This window comes from Jaculus jaculus, chromosome 2 (genome assembly GCF_020740685.1).
Source record: "Jaculus jaculus isolate mJacJac1 chromosome 2, mJacJac1.mat.Y.cur, whole genome shotgun sequence".
In the NCBI taxonomy this organism is placed as follows: Eukaryota; Metazoa; Chordata; class Mammalia; order Rodentia; family Dipodidae; genus Jaculus; species Jaculus jaculus.
The window spans coordinates 23249601-23265867 of record NC_059103.1 but is presented as its reverse complement, the minus strand read 5'-3'; the positions used below and the strand labels follow the sequence as shown (position 1 = coordinate 23265867).

Genomic DNA, 16267 nt, shown 5'->3' with positions numbered 1-16267 from the left:
CTGCAGGACATATACCATGCCTTTTTCTTGTAATTTAAGGTCATAAGGTTGATAAATTTCAGATTTTTCTTAACTAAGCTTATCATTTTCATTATGGAAACGCAAATAAATACAAAATCCTTTCATTACGATCAGAAAGCCTATTTGAAATGATGACATTATGGTTAGTGACTAGTGATTCTTATGAACAGGAACTTCTCAGTATCCAGAATGTCATGTATGACCTCATTCTAAATATACCTTAAGAAAAGATCTGTCTGTCTGCCAGGTGTGGTGGCACACGCCTTTAATCCCAGCACTTGGGAGACAGAGGAAGGAGGATTGCTGTGAGTTTTGAGACCACCCTGAGATTACATAGTGACTTCCAGGTCAACCTGAGCTAGAGTGAGACCCTACCTCGGGGACGGGGGCGGGGGGCGGGGGGGCGGTCTTTCTGGTTACTCATCCATTGCCTCTTAAGGGATATCTTGTTTGACTTGAGTCTCCAGATGACTATGTGCCCTAAGCCAAAAAATAGAAATATAAAATGTTGTGATCAAACAAATCTGTCTCTCTCTGTGTGTGTATGTGTGTCTCTGTATCTGTCTGTCCTCCCACAGTGAAACAGACCCAGGCTCCAGGCAGTGGCCCGAGTCTGACACGCTGTCTGGCTCCCAGTCTCCACAGTCTGTTGGAAGTGCAGCTGCAGATAGTGGCACTGAGTGCCTCTCAGACTCTGCCATGGACTTGCCCGATGTCACCCTCTCCCTTTGTGGAGGCCTCAGTGAGAATGGAGAAATTTCTAAAGGTATGCTGTGCTTGCCCTGCTACAACCCCAGAAAGCAGCCTGGTCATTGTTTGACTGAAAATCTGACTTTGTGTGCAGACATAAGCTCAGTGAGTTATTGGCATGGAAAAAATTAATGAAAAGTTTACTTTTAGCTATTTGAAGGTATGTATACTCTTTACTGCTCTTGGGCATCAGCTGTCTTCCTAAACTATCAGATCCTTTTGTCCTTCAATGTGTCTCTTGTTGGGGTAGCTGTGGAGGGGATGTACTTGGAAGAATGATTTCAAATTGAGAATTTGAGAGCAGCAAGATCAGATCTCACACTGCTGAGTCTCTCTCATCTGTAAGGTTGTTGAAATATTTGTGGAACTAGGGCCCAGCTGCCTTCCTGGTAAGCACTAGCACTCAGACATGAGGGTGGGTGCTGAGAAGCCCTGAGGTTGTAGAAAAGTGATGGTCCTCCCTCTTCCTGGCCAAAACAAGTAGGATTACTTTGTGTCTGAGGCTTGAAAGGTGACCACAAGCCCCTAACAGAGTAAGCTGAGAAAGTAACAGGTTGGAGGCAGGAGAGATCACCCGTGAGTGGCTTTGTCCCACGTTCTTGCTCTTCCCCCAGTGCACTGGACCTTACCCATGTTAGGCATATACTGTACCATGGAGCACTCTCTTTTTATCTTCGTTTAGATACTGTCTCACCAAGTTGCCTAGGCTGTCCTTGCACTTGTTACGTAGTGCAGGAAGGCCAGTACCCTCAGTTGTCCTACCTTACCCTCCCTAGTAGCTGGGATTACAGACATGAGGTGTCATATCTGACAATTTTACATTCATTTTAAACTAAACTTTTAATATGTCCGCACTTTGAGAAAAACCCAGAGGGAAGCTTTTCTTTCCATAACCAGCACCATCCTTGGTCTTTCCCTTTGAGAGGAACTAAAGGTATGATAAAAACAGGCTGGGTGAAAATGGGGAGGATAGAAAAGTTTCCTACTTGCCTTGGGGCAAAAAAAGGTGTTTAATGTTTTGACTTTGGGTATTAAAGTTAACTTTCTGAAAAAATTTCTACACTGCAAAAAATACTGTGACTATCTGTTACAGAAAATCTTGTGTTCTGTACCAAGGAGGCCATTATTTTACATTACAGAAAAATTCATGGAGCATATCATTACTTACCACGAATTTGCAGAAAACCCTGGACTTATCGACAATCCTAACCTCGTAATACGGATATATAACCGGTAAATAATCTCGCCTTGATCACTGTTAAATACCCGCTGTTGTTTTTTTAATAATTATTTTTATTTATTTGAGAGAGTAGGGCATCTAGAGAGAATGGGCATGCCAGTACCTACACTCACTACAAACTAACTCCAGCCACATGCACCACCATGTGCATCTGGCTTACATGGGTCTTGGGGAATAGAACCAGGGTCCTTTGGTTTTTCAGGCAAGCACTTTAACTGCTATGCTATCTCTCCAGCCCAACTCTGTGCTGTTTTTGACCATCCCAGTTTTTCTTTGTGAACATTTGTGTATAAACAGGCCAGCAGGCAGGTGGTGACGAAGGGGAAATGAAGGAGTCAACCCTATTTCTTAAAGCAATAAATTTTCACATGAAAAAAAATTAATTACTTTTTAATTAATTAATTATCTTTTTTTAATTAATTATCTTTTTGTTGAAAAGAATAAGCACGTTGAGGGCTGGAGAGATGGCTTAGTGGTTAAGCGCTTGCCTGTGAAGCCTAAGGACCCCGGTTCGAGGCTTGATTTCCCAGGACCCATGTTAGCCAGATGCGCAAGGGGGCGCACACATCTGGAGTTTGTTTGCAGTGGCTGGAAGCCCTGGCGCGCCCATTCTCTCTCTCTCTGTCTGCCTCTTTCTCTGTTGCTCTCAAATAAATAAATAAATGTAAACAAAAAATTTTTTTTACAAAGAATAAGCAAGTTGATAGTTATTTTTCTACTTTCCTCTACTGCTCCCTCTCCCAGCCTTGTTTTGCTTCTCTGACACCATCTCTGTATTTCCACAATTTTCTTCTCTTACAGTTACTATAACTGGGCTCTTGCTGCTCCTATGATCCTTAGCTTGCAAGTGTTCCAGAAGAGCCTGCCGAAGGTGAGTGATCTACATCTGAAGCTGCTTCAAAGTAATCACAGCTGACAGAAAACTCATGTCTGTGTTGTTGAATTAGGTTCTGTTTAGTTTTTCTAATGTCTTTGTTTATTTAAAAGAAAGACAGAGAGTGAGCATGGATGTGTCAGGGCCTTCTGCCATGTACACAGACTCCAGACACACGTGCCTCTTTGTGCATCTGGCTCCACATGAGTACTAGAGAATCAAACAGGGCCCTCAGGCTTTGCAAGTAAGCACCAATAACCACTGAGCCATCTTTCCAGTCTCAATTGAAAGTTTAACATCTCATCTAAAAGATCCAAACTACTATGTGTGTTACTAAAATTTGGGAAATTGCCTGACTTGCCACATTTCCTCACTTTAAAAAAACATTGTATTATGGGCCTATTTGTGTGTAGTGTGTGTGCCCAGCGCAGGACATGCGGTGTCCCACTCTACCACTCCTCACGCAGTCTTGAGCGGTGATCTCATACTGACCTCGGTGCTCCGGTGACCCCACTCTCTGCTCACCTGCACGACTGAGGCTTCGGACATGTATTCCAGTAAATTGAGCAATCTCTTGAGCCTCACAGGAAGTGTTCTTAACCGCTGGGCCATCTCTCCAGCCCTCCTCTCATTTTTGTTAAGTATCTGTACTACTGTTACCTGATTATGTGTGAAAAGTTCAGAGGTTTGGGCTAGGAATAGAGCTCAGTGGTACTGCACCTGCCTGGAATACGTGACTCCAGAGCTCAGTCTGCAGCACCATGAAAGAGAAGAGTGAGAGAGTGAAACCAGCCAATGAGGGAAGAGGGGAGAGGAGGAGGAGAGAAGAGAAGAGAAGAAAGAAAGGAGAAAAAAAAAGAAGAAAATGAGGGAAAGTTGGGAGGTTTTACTAATAAGTTAAAAAATGGAATCAATGAAAAAGTTTTCTTCACATTAATATGAAAAGCAGCAGCAAAACTAGAGTCACATGGTCACCAGAAACATGACACCCATATGGTCAGATCAAGACACCTTTTACGTAGAACCTTCAGCCCACCAACCAGTCCTTATTAGCCAAACAGAACTGAGAGCTGCCTGCTGGCCTGCTTCCAGGACCTTAAAGTTTGTGGTCAGACCACTTGGCTTCACCACCAAAGCAGGACCTGGTCTTTCTTTCCAAGAGTGTTTTGGGGGATATGCAGAACATCACTCATTCAACAAGAAGGTGCTATCCCACAGACTAACAGTACAGAGGAGTCAAGTGCTTTCAGTCACTAAATTACCCACTTTCCCCCAAATGGAATGTTTACAGGCCACTGTTGAGTCGTGGGTTAAAGACAAGATGCCAAAGAAATCTGGACGCTGGTGGTTTTGGCGAAAGAGAGAAAGCATGACCAAGCAGGTGATGAATCTTTCATTTATTCAAAAATCCTTTGTACCACATACAAGAAAGTGAGCTAAGTGCATTATTTTGCAGCTTTATCGGTCACTGCTTTTGAAGTTTCTGAGTGCAATTGCTTATGCTGATGCTCGTCTGCAGCCCAGGACAAGGGATGTCTGAAGTGCCATTCTATGGTGTGGGTGTGGGCACAGAGAGGATAGAGCTGGGTAAGGGGTGGTGCTGAGCTGACCTTGGTGTACGGAGGCTGTAGCCCTGCACAGACCCATGTGCAACCCAGGGCCAGTAGAAGAGCTTGTCAGAGAACCACCCAACTGAGCAGCAGGTCACACCTGTTTCTGATTCCTTCTAGAGTGCGGTCTGGGGGGTTTCTGTCCACTATTCTTCAGCTTTCAGGAGGGTAGTCTTGCCTGGACCAAGCTCATGCCCACGTCAACATGGGCCAGCTGCCTTCTCGCCCTTCGGGAGGTGCCAAGTGACTCCCAGGAGAAGGCTGCTGCACCAGTCACTTCTGTGGCGTGGTCCTGGCTTTTGTATAGACAGGGACCCAACCTCTGGGCAACTTGCATTTTCTGACTTGAAGTAGCTCTCTTGTAAAATGTCTTCACTGCTGGCTCCATGGAACAGACCAATTTTTGCATGGCAGCACACAATTTCTCACTAAGGTTTCTGTCCTTTGGCTCAAAGTAAAGAAAGCCTGTTTGCTGAGTTTTCAGTTGTGGATTCAGGTTTTCTCTTTCCTAGTGAGGGCTGCTGTTGAATTAGGCTCGTCTGTAGGAAAACACTGCACATTGCCATTATCGTCTTTCTTGTTAGCTGCCAGAGACCAAGGAGGGAAAGTCTGAGGTACCGCCGACCAGTGACCTCCTGTCAAGCTCCAAGGAGCCAACCAGTGCCAGGTGAGGGCTCTGTCCTTTCTCCCAGCTCATAACACTTGGAAATTACCCACTTGGCCACTACATCAAAGTTGATCTTGGCAATTTTGTTTATTTTTAGTCAGAAACAGCACACTCCTACAGATAGATATTACATTAAAGTGGTTTGTCAGTGCCACTCAGTAGATAATAGCTGCTTTCCTAAAACCTTATCAGTTTCTTCCCTAAATACCTCCCCCCCCCCATCACAAAGCCATGGACCAGCTGCCAGAAAAGGTAGGGCTATGAAAAGGGATTGTGAACCCCACCCTTCCCAAGGAACCTGGAGGGCGAGGTGGGGTGCATGTTTTCTCCTTTGGATATTTGAGTTAACTGGCCTTAGAAGAGCTGCTTGCTGCCTAGCGGTCAAGTTCTCTCTCCATCTTCTAACTCCCCGTGGCAACCTAGACCCAACAGTTTTTAGAAAATCAGTATATCTATATTTGATAATCTATACTTTTTAAAACATACACATCCATGTCTACAAGAGTGGAAGACCTTGTAGCATTCACTAGACATAGCAGAAAATAAGTCAAAGGCAGAAAGTAATTTTGTGCCACTTACACGGGGAAGAAATTGCCCTTTTCAGTAAATGGTGTGCATAGTTAGGGGCAAGTCAGAAACAGCACTTGTCATCCTAGAAAACATTGAGTGCTTTTGAGGTAGTATGTGTAATAACCCAGGCTGGCCTTGAGCTTTGAGATCCTCTTGCCTCAGCTCCTGAGGGCTGGATTTATGGTCATGTGACTCTCTTTACCTTCTTGATCTAACACTAAAACCTGCCATCAGTAGATAGAACACCTTCCTGCATCTTAGTAACTGTGATATTGAATAGGCCAGCCGAGGATGACACATCGAGTGATGAGGGGTCACAGGAGTTTGAGGAATCGATCAAAGTGGACACCATCCCCATGGAGACTCTCAGTCACTGCAGTACAACGTCATATAAGAAGTCTCTCCGGCTCTCCTCGGAGCAGATCGTAAGTCTCGAGTGATCCTGTGGGTCCAGTAGTAACATCTGTCCCGAGCCAGACCCCTGCCTCAGCTTCTGGGAGTGAACCAAGGAATCAGTATTTTTTGCACACGTCCCTGGTACATCTTAATGCTGCTCACGTAGCACTGCACAGCATGCTATCTCTTGGGAGCCACAGCAGTGGAGCAGTGACATTATAGGAGACATTTTTTATTATGAAATGGCCTTCTGGGTCCAGCAGGGCCATGGCCACGACAGTGATCTCAGGTACTAAAGGAAGCCAGGAGGCTTTGTTTTGTGGGGAATCAGCAAATCCTTGAAAACACAGACCAATCCTCCAGTAGTGGCTTCCTCTGCCTAGATGATAAGCATACTCTGCCCTGGGCTGAGCTGCGTGCTCACACCAAAGAAACCACATACCTTGACTTTGTATGCTCTTAGGTTTTATTGGCATATGTTAATTATTCATGATAATGGGTTTCATTATGACATTTTCATGCATGTGCATAATGTATTTTGATTCATATATATCCCCCCACCCGCTGTCCTAAGTTTTGCTGTAAAGCTTTAGACTTTGTTCCAAAAACTATGCTTTCAGCTCATTTTCTTTATTCATGTGCTTTGTATAAAAGGCAAAACTGAAGCTCCATGATGGCCCCAATGACGTTGTGTTCAGTATCACAACCCAGTATCAGGGTACCTGCCGTTGTGCAGGCACCATTTACCTGTGGAACTGGAATGACAAGATCATCATTTCTGATATTGATGGAACAATCACGAAGTAAGCTTGAGCCTACTGTGGATGGCAGGAAACAGTCCTGTGCCCAGGGAGGGACAGTTAGTGTTGGGGGCACTCAGCCCTGAGCCACAATAAGGAGTGACCTGGAAACCATCTTCCCTAAGATGTCTGAAAGTAGTCCCAGTGGAGTCATTTTATGGATGGGGATTAGATGGGTGGAACCATATAAATGACTAATCAAAAATAAATTTTGAAAAGAGTTGGGTATTTAGTCTCTAGATTATGATGTTCAAAGAAAATGAATTGTTGGGATTCGGGAAGAGATAGAGAAGGTGTATGGTGGTAACTTATCTCTGAAAATGAATGTCAGGCTCTCATGTGACTCCTTTTAGAAACACTTCAGTGGGTTTATTTTAACAGGGCTCTTTGCTGTCGCATGAAGACATGATGAAATCAGCTTGATAGGGTGTCCCTAGACTGCTCCCCCAACCAGTGTTGACAGCTCACATTCAGCCAAGTGGGAAATGCTTTCTTTGTCTGCTTGCTCCCTGATAGCTGTTTCTTCCTTTTTCTGCCCTCTTCTCAGGTCTGATGCTCTGGGGCAGATTCTCCCACAACTGGGTAAAGACTGGACTCATCAGGGCATAGCAAAGCTCTACCATTCCATCAACGAGTGAGTAGTTCTTCCTGTGTGTCCATTTGCTCCAGTGAGCTTGAATCAAGAACTAGAGAAAACAGCATAAAGGTTCAGCCCACATAAACTGGGTATTTATAGCCTCCCATTCACAGAATGGAAGCTGTGTGTACCTGCCATCATGGTACAGCTTTTGCCTACATTCTCTCAGCTTTGAGTTTTTGGCACTTCATGTATAATGAGAATCCAATTATTTTTAGCTAGAATGTAGCAAAAGAACTGATTTTAATCTTCAGGTTATTTACTGGGCCTTTTAAAATTATACTTCTTGGAGTAAATAGTACAGGCACATGTGAAAACATTTCTTGATGTAAAACCATGCCATGACCTTTGTGGAATTTTAGTGCCTGTGAATAAAGGTGATCTGGTAATGTGTGTTGCTACCATCAATATGAGTTGGGAATGCCATGATAGCAAATTATAAATACATCATTTATTCAGGTGTAACTGTGCTCTTTATCCTGCAAATAAGACCCCTGTATGTGTCCTTTAAAGGTGATCCATGTTTTGGTCCATTTTAGACCTTGCTCTTTCAGCCTGGGTGCCGCACACACTTTAAAGTACTAGTGAAGTTCACATCATTTTTGTTTGTATGTTCCCTCCACTTTTCCCTGGGGTGTTTTCCCATGGAGGATCAAATCTGTGTAGTCCTAACTAACTTCCTGCCAAGTTCAAGAATTTGATTTTTAGGGCTGGAGAATTGGCTTAGTGGTTAAGGCACTTGCCGGCAAAGCCAAAGAAACCAGGTTCAAATCCCCACGTAAGCCAGGTGCACAAGGTGGCATATGTGTCTGGAGTTGAGTTGCAGCAGCTGAAGGCTCTGGCATGCCTACTCACTCGCTCTCTTTTTAGCTGCCTCTTTCTCCCCTCATCCAACTAAATTTTTTTTTGTTTATTTTTATTTATTTATTCGAGAGTGACAGAGAGAGAAAGAGGCAGAGAGAGAGAATGGGCATACCAGGGCCTCCAGCCACTGCAAATGAACTCCAGACACATGCACACCCTTGTGCATCTGGCTAACATGGCTCCTGGGGAATCAAGCCTCGAACCAAGGTCCTTAGGCTTCACAGGCAAGCGCTTAGCTGCAAAGCCATCTCTCCAGCCCCTAAAGTAAATTTTTAAAACAGATTCTGATTTTTACAGGAAGAGGAACTTGATTTGGATCTATTAAAAGAAAAGATTTTGTTGTTGTTTTCCCTTTAGCCAGAATATGTAAACTAAACAGGATATGTGTGTGTGTTTGTTTTATTTTAGGAATGGTTACAAGTTTCTGTACTGTTCTGCCCGTGCCATTGGCATGGCCGACATGACCCGTGGTTACCTGCACTGGGTCAATGACAAGGGCACAATCTTGCCCCGAGGCCCTCTGATGCTGTCCCCCAGCAGCTTGTTCTCTGCCTTCCACAGGTAGACCTGGGTTCCTCAGTATGTGTGCGTGTGTGGGCTGGGCCCGCGTGTAGTGTGTGAGCACAGAGGACTCTGGCAGGGTTTCCCCTGGCTGTAATGATTCTGTCTGTCTTCATTGGCTCCCTTGAAGCACTGTAGTCAGACATAGTAAAGAAAAGTTTTCTCCTTCCTTAGGCCCCTAATTCAAATATTCTGTCATGAGACCATCTGACAAAGAAGAAGAAATAAGGGTACCAGTTCCAGATGATTAAGAAAGTAGTGTGCTTGTGAGCATTAAGATCTTTCCAGAAACACACACTAGTAAAACTAACGTTTTGAATTTGGTGATTGTGTTTCTTCTTTAGGGAAGTGATAGAAAAGAAGCCAGAGAAGTTCAAAATTGAGTGTCTCAATGACATTAAGAACCTGTTTGCCCCGTCTAAGCAGCCCTTTTATGCTGCTTTTGGAAACCGACCCAATGTAAGTGTCTCCTGGGTTCCTGCTGGATTTTGATGTAAGCAAAATTCAAGGAGAGAGGCTTTTTAGGCATAGCCATGTCACGGTTCTCAAGCTTGTTCTGCAAGCAAAATGGAGTGGCTGGTCTACTCAGTGGGGTTTCATTGAATGTATTCCAGATCCCCAATTCCCATTACCACAGACTGAACCTGCAGCCATGCACATTCTAGGCATGTACTGTACCATTGAGTCTAACCTATGTTTTTTTTTAAATTATTTATTTGCAAACACAGATAGAGAATGGGCACACCAGGGCCTCTAGCCACTGCCAACAAACTCCAGATGCATGCACCACTTCCTGCATCTGGCTTTACCTGGGTACTGGGGAATCATACATGGATCATTAGACTTTGCAGGCAAGCACCTTAACCACTGAGCCATCTCTCCAGCCCCTAACCTGTTTTTCTAACTTTTCATTTTGAGATAGTTGAAGTTACCCAGGCTGGCACTGAACTATGTTGCTCAGGCAGGCCTTTGAACCTGCAATAATTTTTTTCTTTTCTTTTCTTTTTTTTGGGGGGGGGGTGTGTGTGAGAGAGAGAGAGAGAATTGGCATGCTGGGGCCCTCAGCCACTGGAATCAAACTCCAGACACATGTGCCACCTTGTGCCCATGTGCCGCCTTGTGTGCTTGCATCACTGCATCTGGCTTATGTGGGACCTGAAAAGTCAAACACGAGTCAATAGGCTTCACAGGCAAGCGCCTTAATTACTAAAGCCATGTCTCCAGCCTGGCCATGCATTATTCTTGGCTCAGCCTCCTGAGTAGCTGGATTGCAGGCCTGCACTGCTAGGTCCAGTTTACTCCGAATTTCCATAGCTACTGGGGTGGCACCGCAGACACCTATCTGCCCCAGAATTGTACTCAGAAGGACAGTCTTTGTTTTTGCAGCTTGATGCCATTTCTGCAGGCAGCCCTGCCTTGTGTCCTAGTGGCTTTAAGCCTTGGGCTTCACCCCCCCGAACCGTAGTGTGAGGCATGCTCGCGGTGCTGCTTCCATGTGCTCAGAGGGCCCTGCTTTTCTCCTCTCCCAGCGCACACTCTGGGTTTGGCAGCACCTTGTAAAATTATTAATGCTTTCTTAATTGGCTGAGAGAATAGCAGGTTTCCTTTTGGCAGTTTCATACATACTTAGTTCTAGTTGACCTTCCTCCCACACCTACCTCTTTCCCATCTCCCTGCTCTCTGTCCCAGGAATACCCCCTTCCACCTTCAAACCACATGTCTTCCCTTACTCTCACCACTCCTGTCTCTTAAGATCTCTCCTCTCAGAAATCCTTTTCGAGTTTTCTGGCCTCTATGTACCTAAATACAAATACATGAAAACTAGAAGTGCCAGCTAGTGTCCACACGTGAGAGCAAATGTGGTACGTTTGTCCTCTGGATTGGTGCCACTACAGTTTGGGTTGTCCAAAGTCTTCGGCTTTGGGTTGATGTAGTGCTTGTGGCTCTCAAGGAGCCAGCAGAGCTTCTCAGTTCATTGTCTTTGCAGGATGTCTTTGCTTACACACATGTTGGTGTTCCTGACTGTCGGATATTCACCGTGAACCCCAAGGGTGAATTGATACAAGAAAGGACCAAAGGAAACAAGTCATCGTAAGTGTGTTCCTAGTTCTCAGCCAGTGCTTTGCAGCTGAGGACAGAGCTAATCTTGGGCCCAGCCAGCAGGATCAAAACTACACGTTGTCTTCGTGGTTTTTGCATCCAGAGTAGCTGGTTAAGGGATCTCTGGTTGTCCTGGGTGTGTGAAAGGAAGTCTGGACCCTGGGGTGGGCCTGAACCCCGACTAGCTGACTAGCTGTAGAGCAGCCAGCACCTCAGCATACGTGAGGACTCCGAATAGCCAGCGTCTTGTACCCTGCAGTCCTGTAACAGTTTGCTCCTCCCCAATCCCTTCTAGGTACCACAGGCTGAGCGAGCTCGTGGATCACATGTTTCCACTTCTCAATAAGGAGCAGAATTCAGCCTTTCCATGCCCAGAGTTCAGTTCCTTCTGCTACTGGCGAGACCCTATCCCTGAAGTGGACCTGGATGACCTGGCCTGAAACAGGACCTGTGGTGGAGTCGGGGCCACAGTCACTCAGCGCCAGCAGGGGAAGTGGCCTGCTCTCTTGCAGGTGAAGACCAGACGCCCACTGTCAGAACAGGGACCGAGTCTGGAGCTGGCACTGCTGCCCTCCTTCACCTTCCAAGGCCACTGCTCAGTGCCTGGAAGGAGTGAGGGACTGAGCCCGGGTTAGAAGCCTGTGCTAAGTCACACATGGCCTCTCCTGCTTCTTGCAGCATTGTATGCTGTGCACCACTTCAGCTGCATAGCTGAAAAGAATGGACCAAAACATTACTGCACATAGTAAAGTGTTATAATTTCCACTGGGCAGTTGAGATTGTTTCTCTCCAGGGATTTCTCCAGAGCAGAGGGTCAAGGTTCAGTGAACCAGCACAGGTCCAGTTAGTGTTGCTGGTTAAAACCACCTGTGTGTGTCTCTCCTTGAGACTTCTCCATAGCTGCTCAGTGTGCCAAGTTGGGCAGCCCCCCAAGACCTGAGAGCCACCGAGCCCAGCTGCACCAGTGTGGGCTTCTGGGGAAAGATTGCCCTTCATCATTTTCTCATCTGTGACTGCTGCAAAAGTGAGAAGCCTTTTCAGTTATTTCTTGTGCCTAGCCTGAACAACAGATGTATATTTGATGCAGATCTATATTTGATGTTGGAATAATATGGGGAATTGGGTTTTAAAGCAAACAAACAAAAGCAACAACTTCATTTCAGAAATGTAGATAAGCAGTTATCCTAGGTTCTGGGAGCAGCCCTTTGCTCTCTCATTCTGTCTGCTGCCTAGTTTTTAGGTGGGCTTTTGGGTAGGTATCATGTTTTGGGACAGGATTCATGAAATTCTAGCCTTCAGATTTGTCAGGGAAGCACAGAGGAACCTGCTAAAAAAGCCATTGGCCAGAGCACTGGCTTTGTAATTTGAATCACAGTATGTAATCAAGTCCATGCATGCCATGGGAGAAAGGGGTCATGGAGCTCCTGCTGAGCAGCCGGCACCTCAGCAGAGTCCCTAGACCAGCTGGGGCCACTCCTATAGTTGGCAGTGCAGAAGTTGCCCTATGTGGGAACATGGGATTCCCCTGAATTTTCTCTATAATACACTAGGCAGCTCCGTTTATGTCACGAGCTCATGTCAGATGTTGGAAGGGATGGCACCAGAAAGGGTTGAGTGCTAGAATCCCCTCCAGAGCTTGTGATCAGCTGGTCACTGCAGTCCTAAAGACAGAACTGTTCAAGGGGGCTTCCAGGAGACTGGAAATGGCCCGGGTCATGGTCTTCCACTGCCGATACAGACCAGTGGCATAATTTCCAGCTCTGCTCCTGTAGTTGTTGGGTGACTTATTTTCGTGTTTTACTTTTTCATGTTTTACTTTGCTTCACCCAAGATAATACTGATCCTAGAGTTGATTTAGATAAAGGATGGTTGGTTATTTTTCCAGATTGGAGAGTTGAGTGTCCTGCCTGATTTCTGCCCTGTTACCAGTGCAGTTGAATACAAGCGATGTTAAAACCCCTTGACACAATTCTCAGTGACAAGACCTGGAGGCCGTGCTCCCAGAAGAGGGGTGGTGCAAGCTTTCATGGTGCCAGCCGTCATCCTGAACAGTTCCCAGGCTTCCTTCATGAGCTTATGTTAGGAGGCACAGGAACGTGGCTGTGTTTTTGCAAGGCTCAGTCCACTGAGGGGGTTAAGATTCTGTTAGTGCAGCCTTGCAGCTGCTTTACTCGTAGGTGCCATCAGCATGCCCTCGGGTTTAGCTCAGTTTTGATTTAGGGGATTATTGCAAGCTTTGTGTCCTAAGCCTGAATTTAGTAGGACCTCTGCACATGTGTGGTACTGAACATCCTAACCTGCATCCTGTTTTAGCTGCTTTTAGCTTGTCCTGTAAGAAGTTTTTGCCTAGGTAGTTTTTCTTTTCCAGGAAGAGCTCTTGCCTTTGGACACATGGGCCTTCTTACAGGGTCCCGCCTAAGATCTGAGTCTCCTGTCCTGTGTTGAGGGTGGCTGGTCCTTCTGTCCCAGTGTCCATTAGCCCTAGAATTTGTCACTGCAGGTTGATGAGTGGGTATTTAGGCTGATGAATGTTTTTCCTTACTTAAAGGAGTCCTTTAGCTGAAAGTAGATGGTTACTATTGCTGTAGTGTTACAAAAGTGTTATGTTTGTGCTAAAAATCCATTGCCATTTGGTACAAATGACATTTGTTCTTTCTGTGAAAGAGAGATGCTCTCAAGTGTGTTTGCACACACACCCTTAGGATGGTCTCCAGTGACCGTGGCTGTCACAGGGACACTGCATGCAGACTGGGCTCTTCTAAGTCATTCTGCGAGCTGCTGTTGTGTTGGTGAGGTGGCCCTCCATCCTCCCAGTTCAGTCTGACAGTAGCGCTTGCTTTGATGTCACGTCCTGAAGCTTGTTTGTACTGCTGACGGCCGTGAAGGCTGCACCAGGTGCGCTGTGGACCTGGAGCGTGCAGACTTAGCCTGTGGTCAGGACTGCGTTTCCCTGTGCTTAGCACATCTGCAGTTTTCAGTTGGAAAAAGGAAAAAAAAAATGCACTAATGTGATATCCGAAAACAAAAGCTGCTTAAAAAAAGGCAGACTGGAGAGAGCAGGCAAGGAACCAAGCTGAGCGGGTGAGAAGTGCTGCCTGCATCCACGCACGCCATGCGCTGAGGGCCCCGCACGGCTCTCTGTGGCCGCGCAGAGGCGCAGCAGGGCCTCCAAGGAGAAACGGTTAGTGAGATGTCAGCACTTCGTCTTTTTGAGATTGGTGAAAATGGATTCCTCCGGGGAGTTTTGCCTCTCCATGTTTTACCCTATGTACTCGGGGAAGCTTTGTTTTCCCACATTTTAAAGCATGCTGGGCTTCATTTAAACTGGTTAAAGTAAGTAAACTCTCTTTCCAAGTGAAAACCTTAAATTTTTGTTTGTTTACTTTTTGGTATGCAGGCAGGGACAACTGCTCTTTTGATTTAGTAATCACATTCAGCTGATGAAGTATGATTGTTAGCAGTGTCACTAGGAAACTTAGGTTGTCAGGTGACCAGCAGCAGCAGCAGCATAGTGCTCAGTCGTGGAAAGGTGTCCTCAATGAATGGCTCATATTCTGGTGCAGTGTTTGATGTTCAAAACAAAATGTTACAATAATAAACTAACATAACTGTGCGTTTGGCTCTTTCCTTTCGCGGACAGTTAGATGTTTCTTTACTCTTGCCAGAAATTAATAATTTTCATAACTTGGCATTTTGATCTCTGCTGACACTCAAGTTTAGCTATCAGAGGACATGTTTCTTCTCAGTGATTACTTTTAAAACTTGATTCCAGAAGTGAGTCTAAACTCACAAGAACTAACTCTCTTGCTTTGTAGGTTTTTCCAGGAAATGATTAATTCATGTATAACTTCTCTTGTAGCCTGGCTGGTGGCCACATCAGCCTGCAGAGTCTCCTGGGAGTCCTGTCCAGAGCCCTCGCGACTCCACCGCGCCCTTCCTCGGCTGTGTACCTGGGAATAGCCCTGGTGTGGTTTCAGAGTAAAATCAAAACCTCACATCCCACAGATGGCGGAAGTCAGTGCCCTTCCTACCCACGTCACTGGGGCCCATACTGGATCACAGGGCCTTCAAAGAAAGTTTTGTATTTCAAGTTTCTTCACCAATGACAAGAGGCCAGGCTGACAAGAGCCCTAGGTCTTTGGGGTATGCTTTGGGATAGAAAAGGAAGAGCGTCAGTTGGATTATAAAATGGAAATATTCTTTTACTCAGAATAGCCTCAAATGCTTGTGAGAGGGGCAGTGGACACCCATCTGTGAGCTCAGAGGACCCAGCTTAATTCAGTTCCTTCTGCATGTGCTGCAGCCTGTTGTAACATGCATGTGTCCTTGCTTCACACTCATAGCAGGGCCTATGGAGAGTACAGGTATATGTGTGCAGAGCAGTTATGGGCATGAATTGGCAGTGTCCACAAACAACCACTCTCTCAAGCTGCACATGATCTGTGACAAACATGACAGGCCAGACGTGGTGGCGCACGCCTTTCATCCCAGCACTCGGGAGGCAGAGGTGGTAGATCACTGTGGGTTTGAGGCCACTCTGAGACTACATAGTGAATTCCAGGTCAGCCTGGGCTAGAGCAAGACCCTAGCCTTGTAAAACAAACAAACAAAAAAACAAACATGACAGTCACTGGAAAAGCCAGAGTGATATGCTCATGTGAAATAAAGTACAGCTCTGATTGATTTGCATTCTCTTGTTAAAATATATTACTTATTTGAAAGAGAATGAGAATGGGCACACCAGGGCCTCTTCTAGCCACTTGTAAACAAACTCCAGACACATGGGCCACCTTGTGTATCTGGCTTACGTGGGTGCTGGGCAATTGAACCTGGGTCCAAGCTTTGCAGGCAAGTGCCTTCACCACCAAGCCATCCCTCTAGCCCTACATTCTTTTTGAAATCCTTTATTATTTATTTGAAAGAAAGGAAGATAAGAGATAGAATGGATGCAGTAGGGCCTCTAGCCACTGCAAATGAACTTCAGACATGTGTGCCACTATGTGCATCTGGTTTATGTGAGTATGGAGGAATTGAACCTGGGTCCTTAACCACCAAGCCATCTCTCCAGGCCATGATTTTCATTTTTTTTTTTTAAATTTATTTGCAAGCAGAGAGAAACAAAATGGGAGAGCCAGGGCCTCTAGCCACTGCAAACAAACTCCAGATTCCTGCATCAT

General features: G+C 45.6%; 1 protein-coding gene across 4 annotated transcripts in view; it reads left to right on the top strand.

The window, feature by feature from the left end:
* Lpin2 (lipin 2) overlaps positions 1 to 14703 on the top strand; it is a 94501-nt gene extending 79798 nt beyond the window's left edge. For all 4 annotated transcript variants that reach the window (XM_045142798.1, XM_045142795.1, XM_045142796.1 and 1 more), the window contains 12 exons: positions 600 to 787; positions 1911 to 2004; positions 2813 to 2882; positions 4177 to 4266; positions 5080 to 5162; positions 6013 to 6157; positions 6783 to 6931; positions 7476 to 7562; positions 8838 to 8990; positions 9335 to 9449; positions 10978 to 11081; positions 11386 to 14703. In XM_045142798.1, coding sequence (XP_044998733.1) covers positions 600 to 787; positions 1911 to 2004; positions 2813 to 2882; positions 4177 to 4266; positions 5080 to 5162; positions 6013 to 6157; positions 6783 to 6931; positions 7476 to 7562; positions 8838 to 8990; positions 9335 to 9449; positions 10978 to 11081; positions 11386 to 11530 — 1423 coding nt within the window. In that variant the 3' untranslated portion in view covers positions 11531 to 14703. The remainder of the gene's footprint in view (positions 1 to 599; positions 788 to 1910; positions 2005 to 2812; positions 2883 to 4176; positions 4267 to 5079; positions 5163 to 6012; positions 6158 to 6782; positions 6932 to 7475; positions 7563 to 8837; positions 8991 to 9334; positions 9450 to 10977; positions 11082 to 11385) is intronic.
* Positions 14704 to 16267: the final 1564 nt, after the last annotated feature.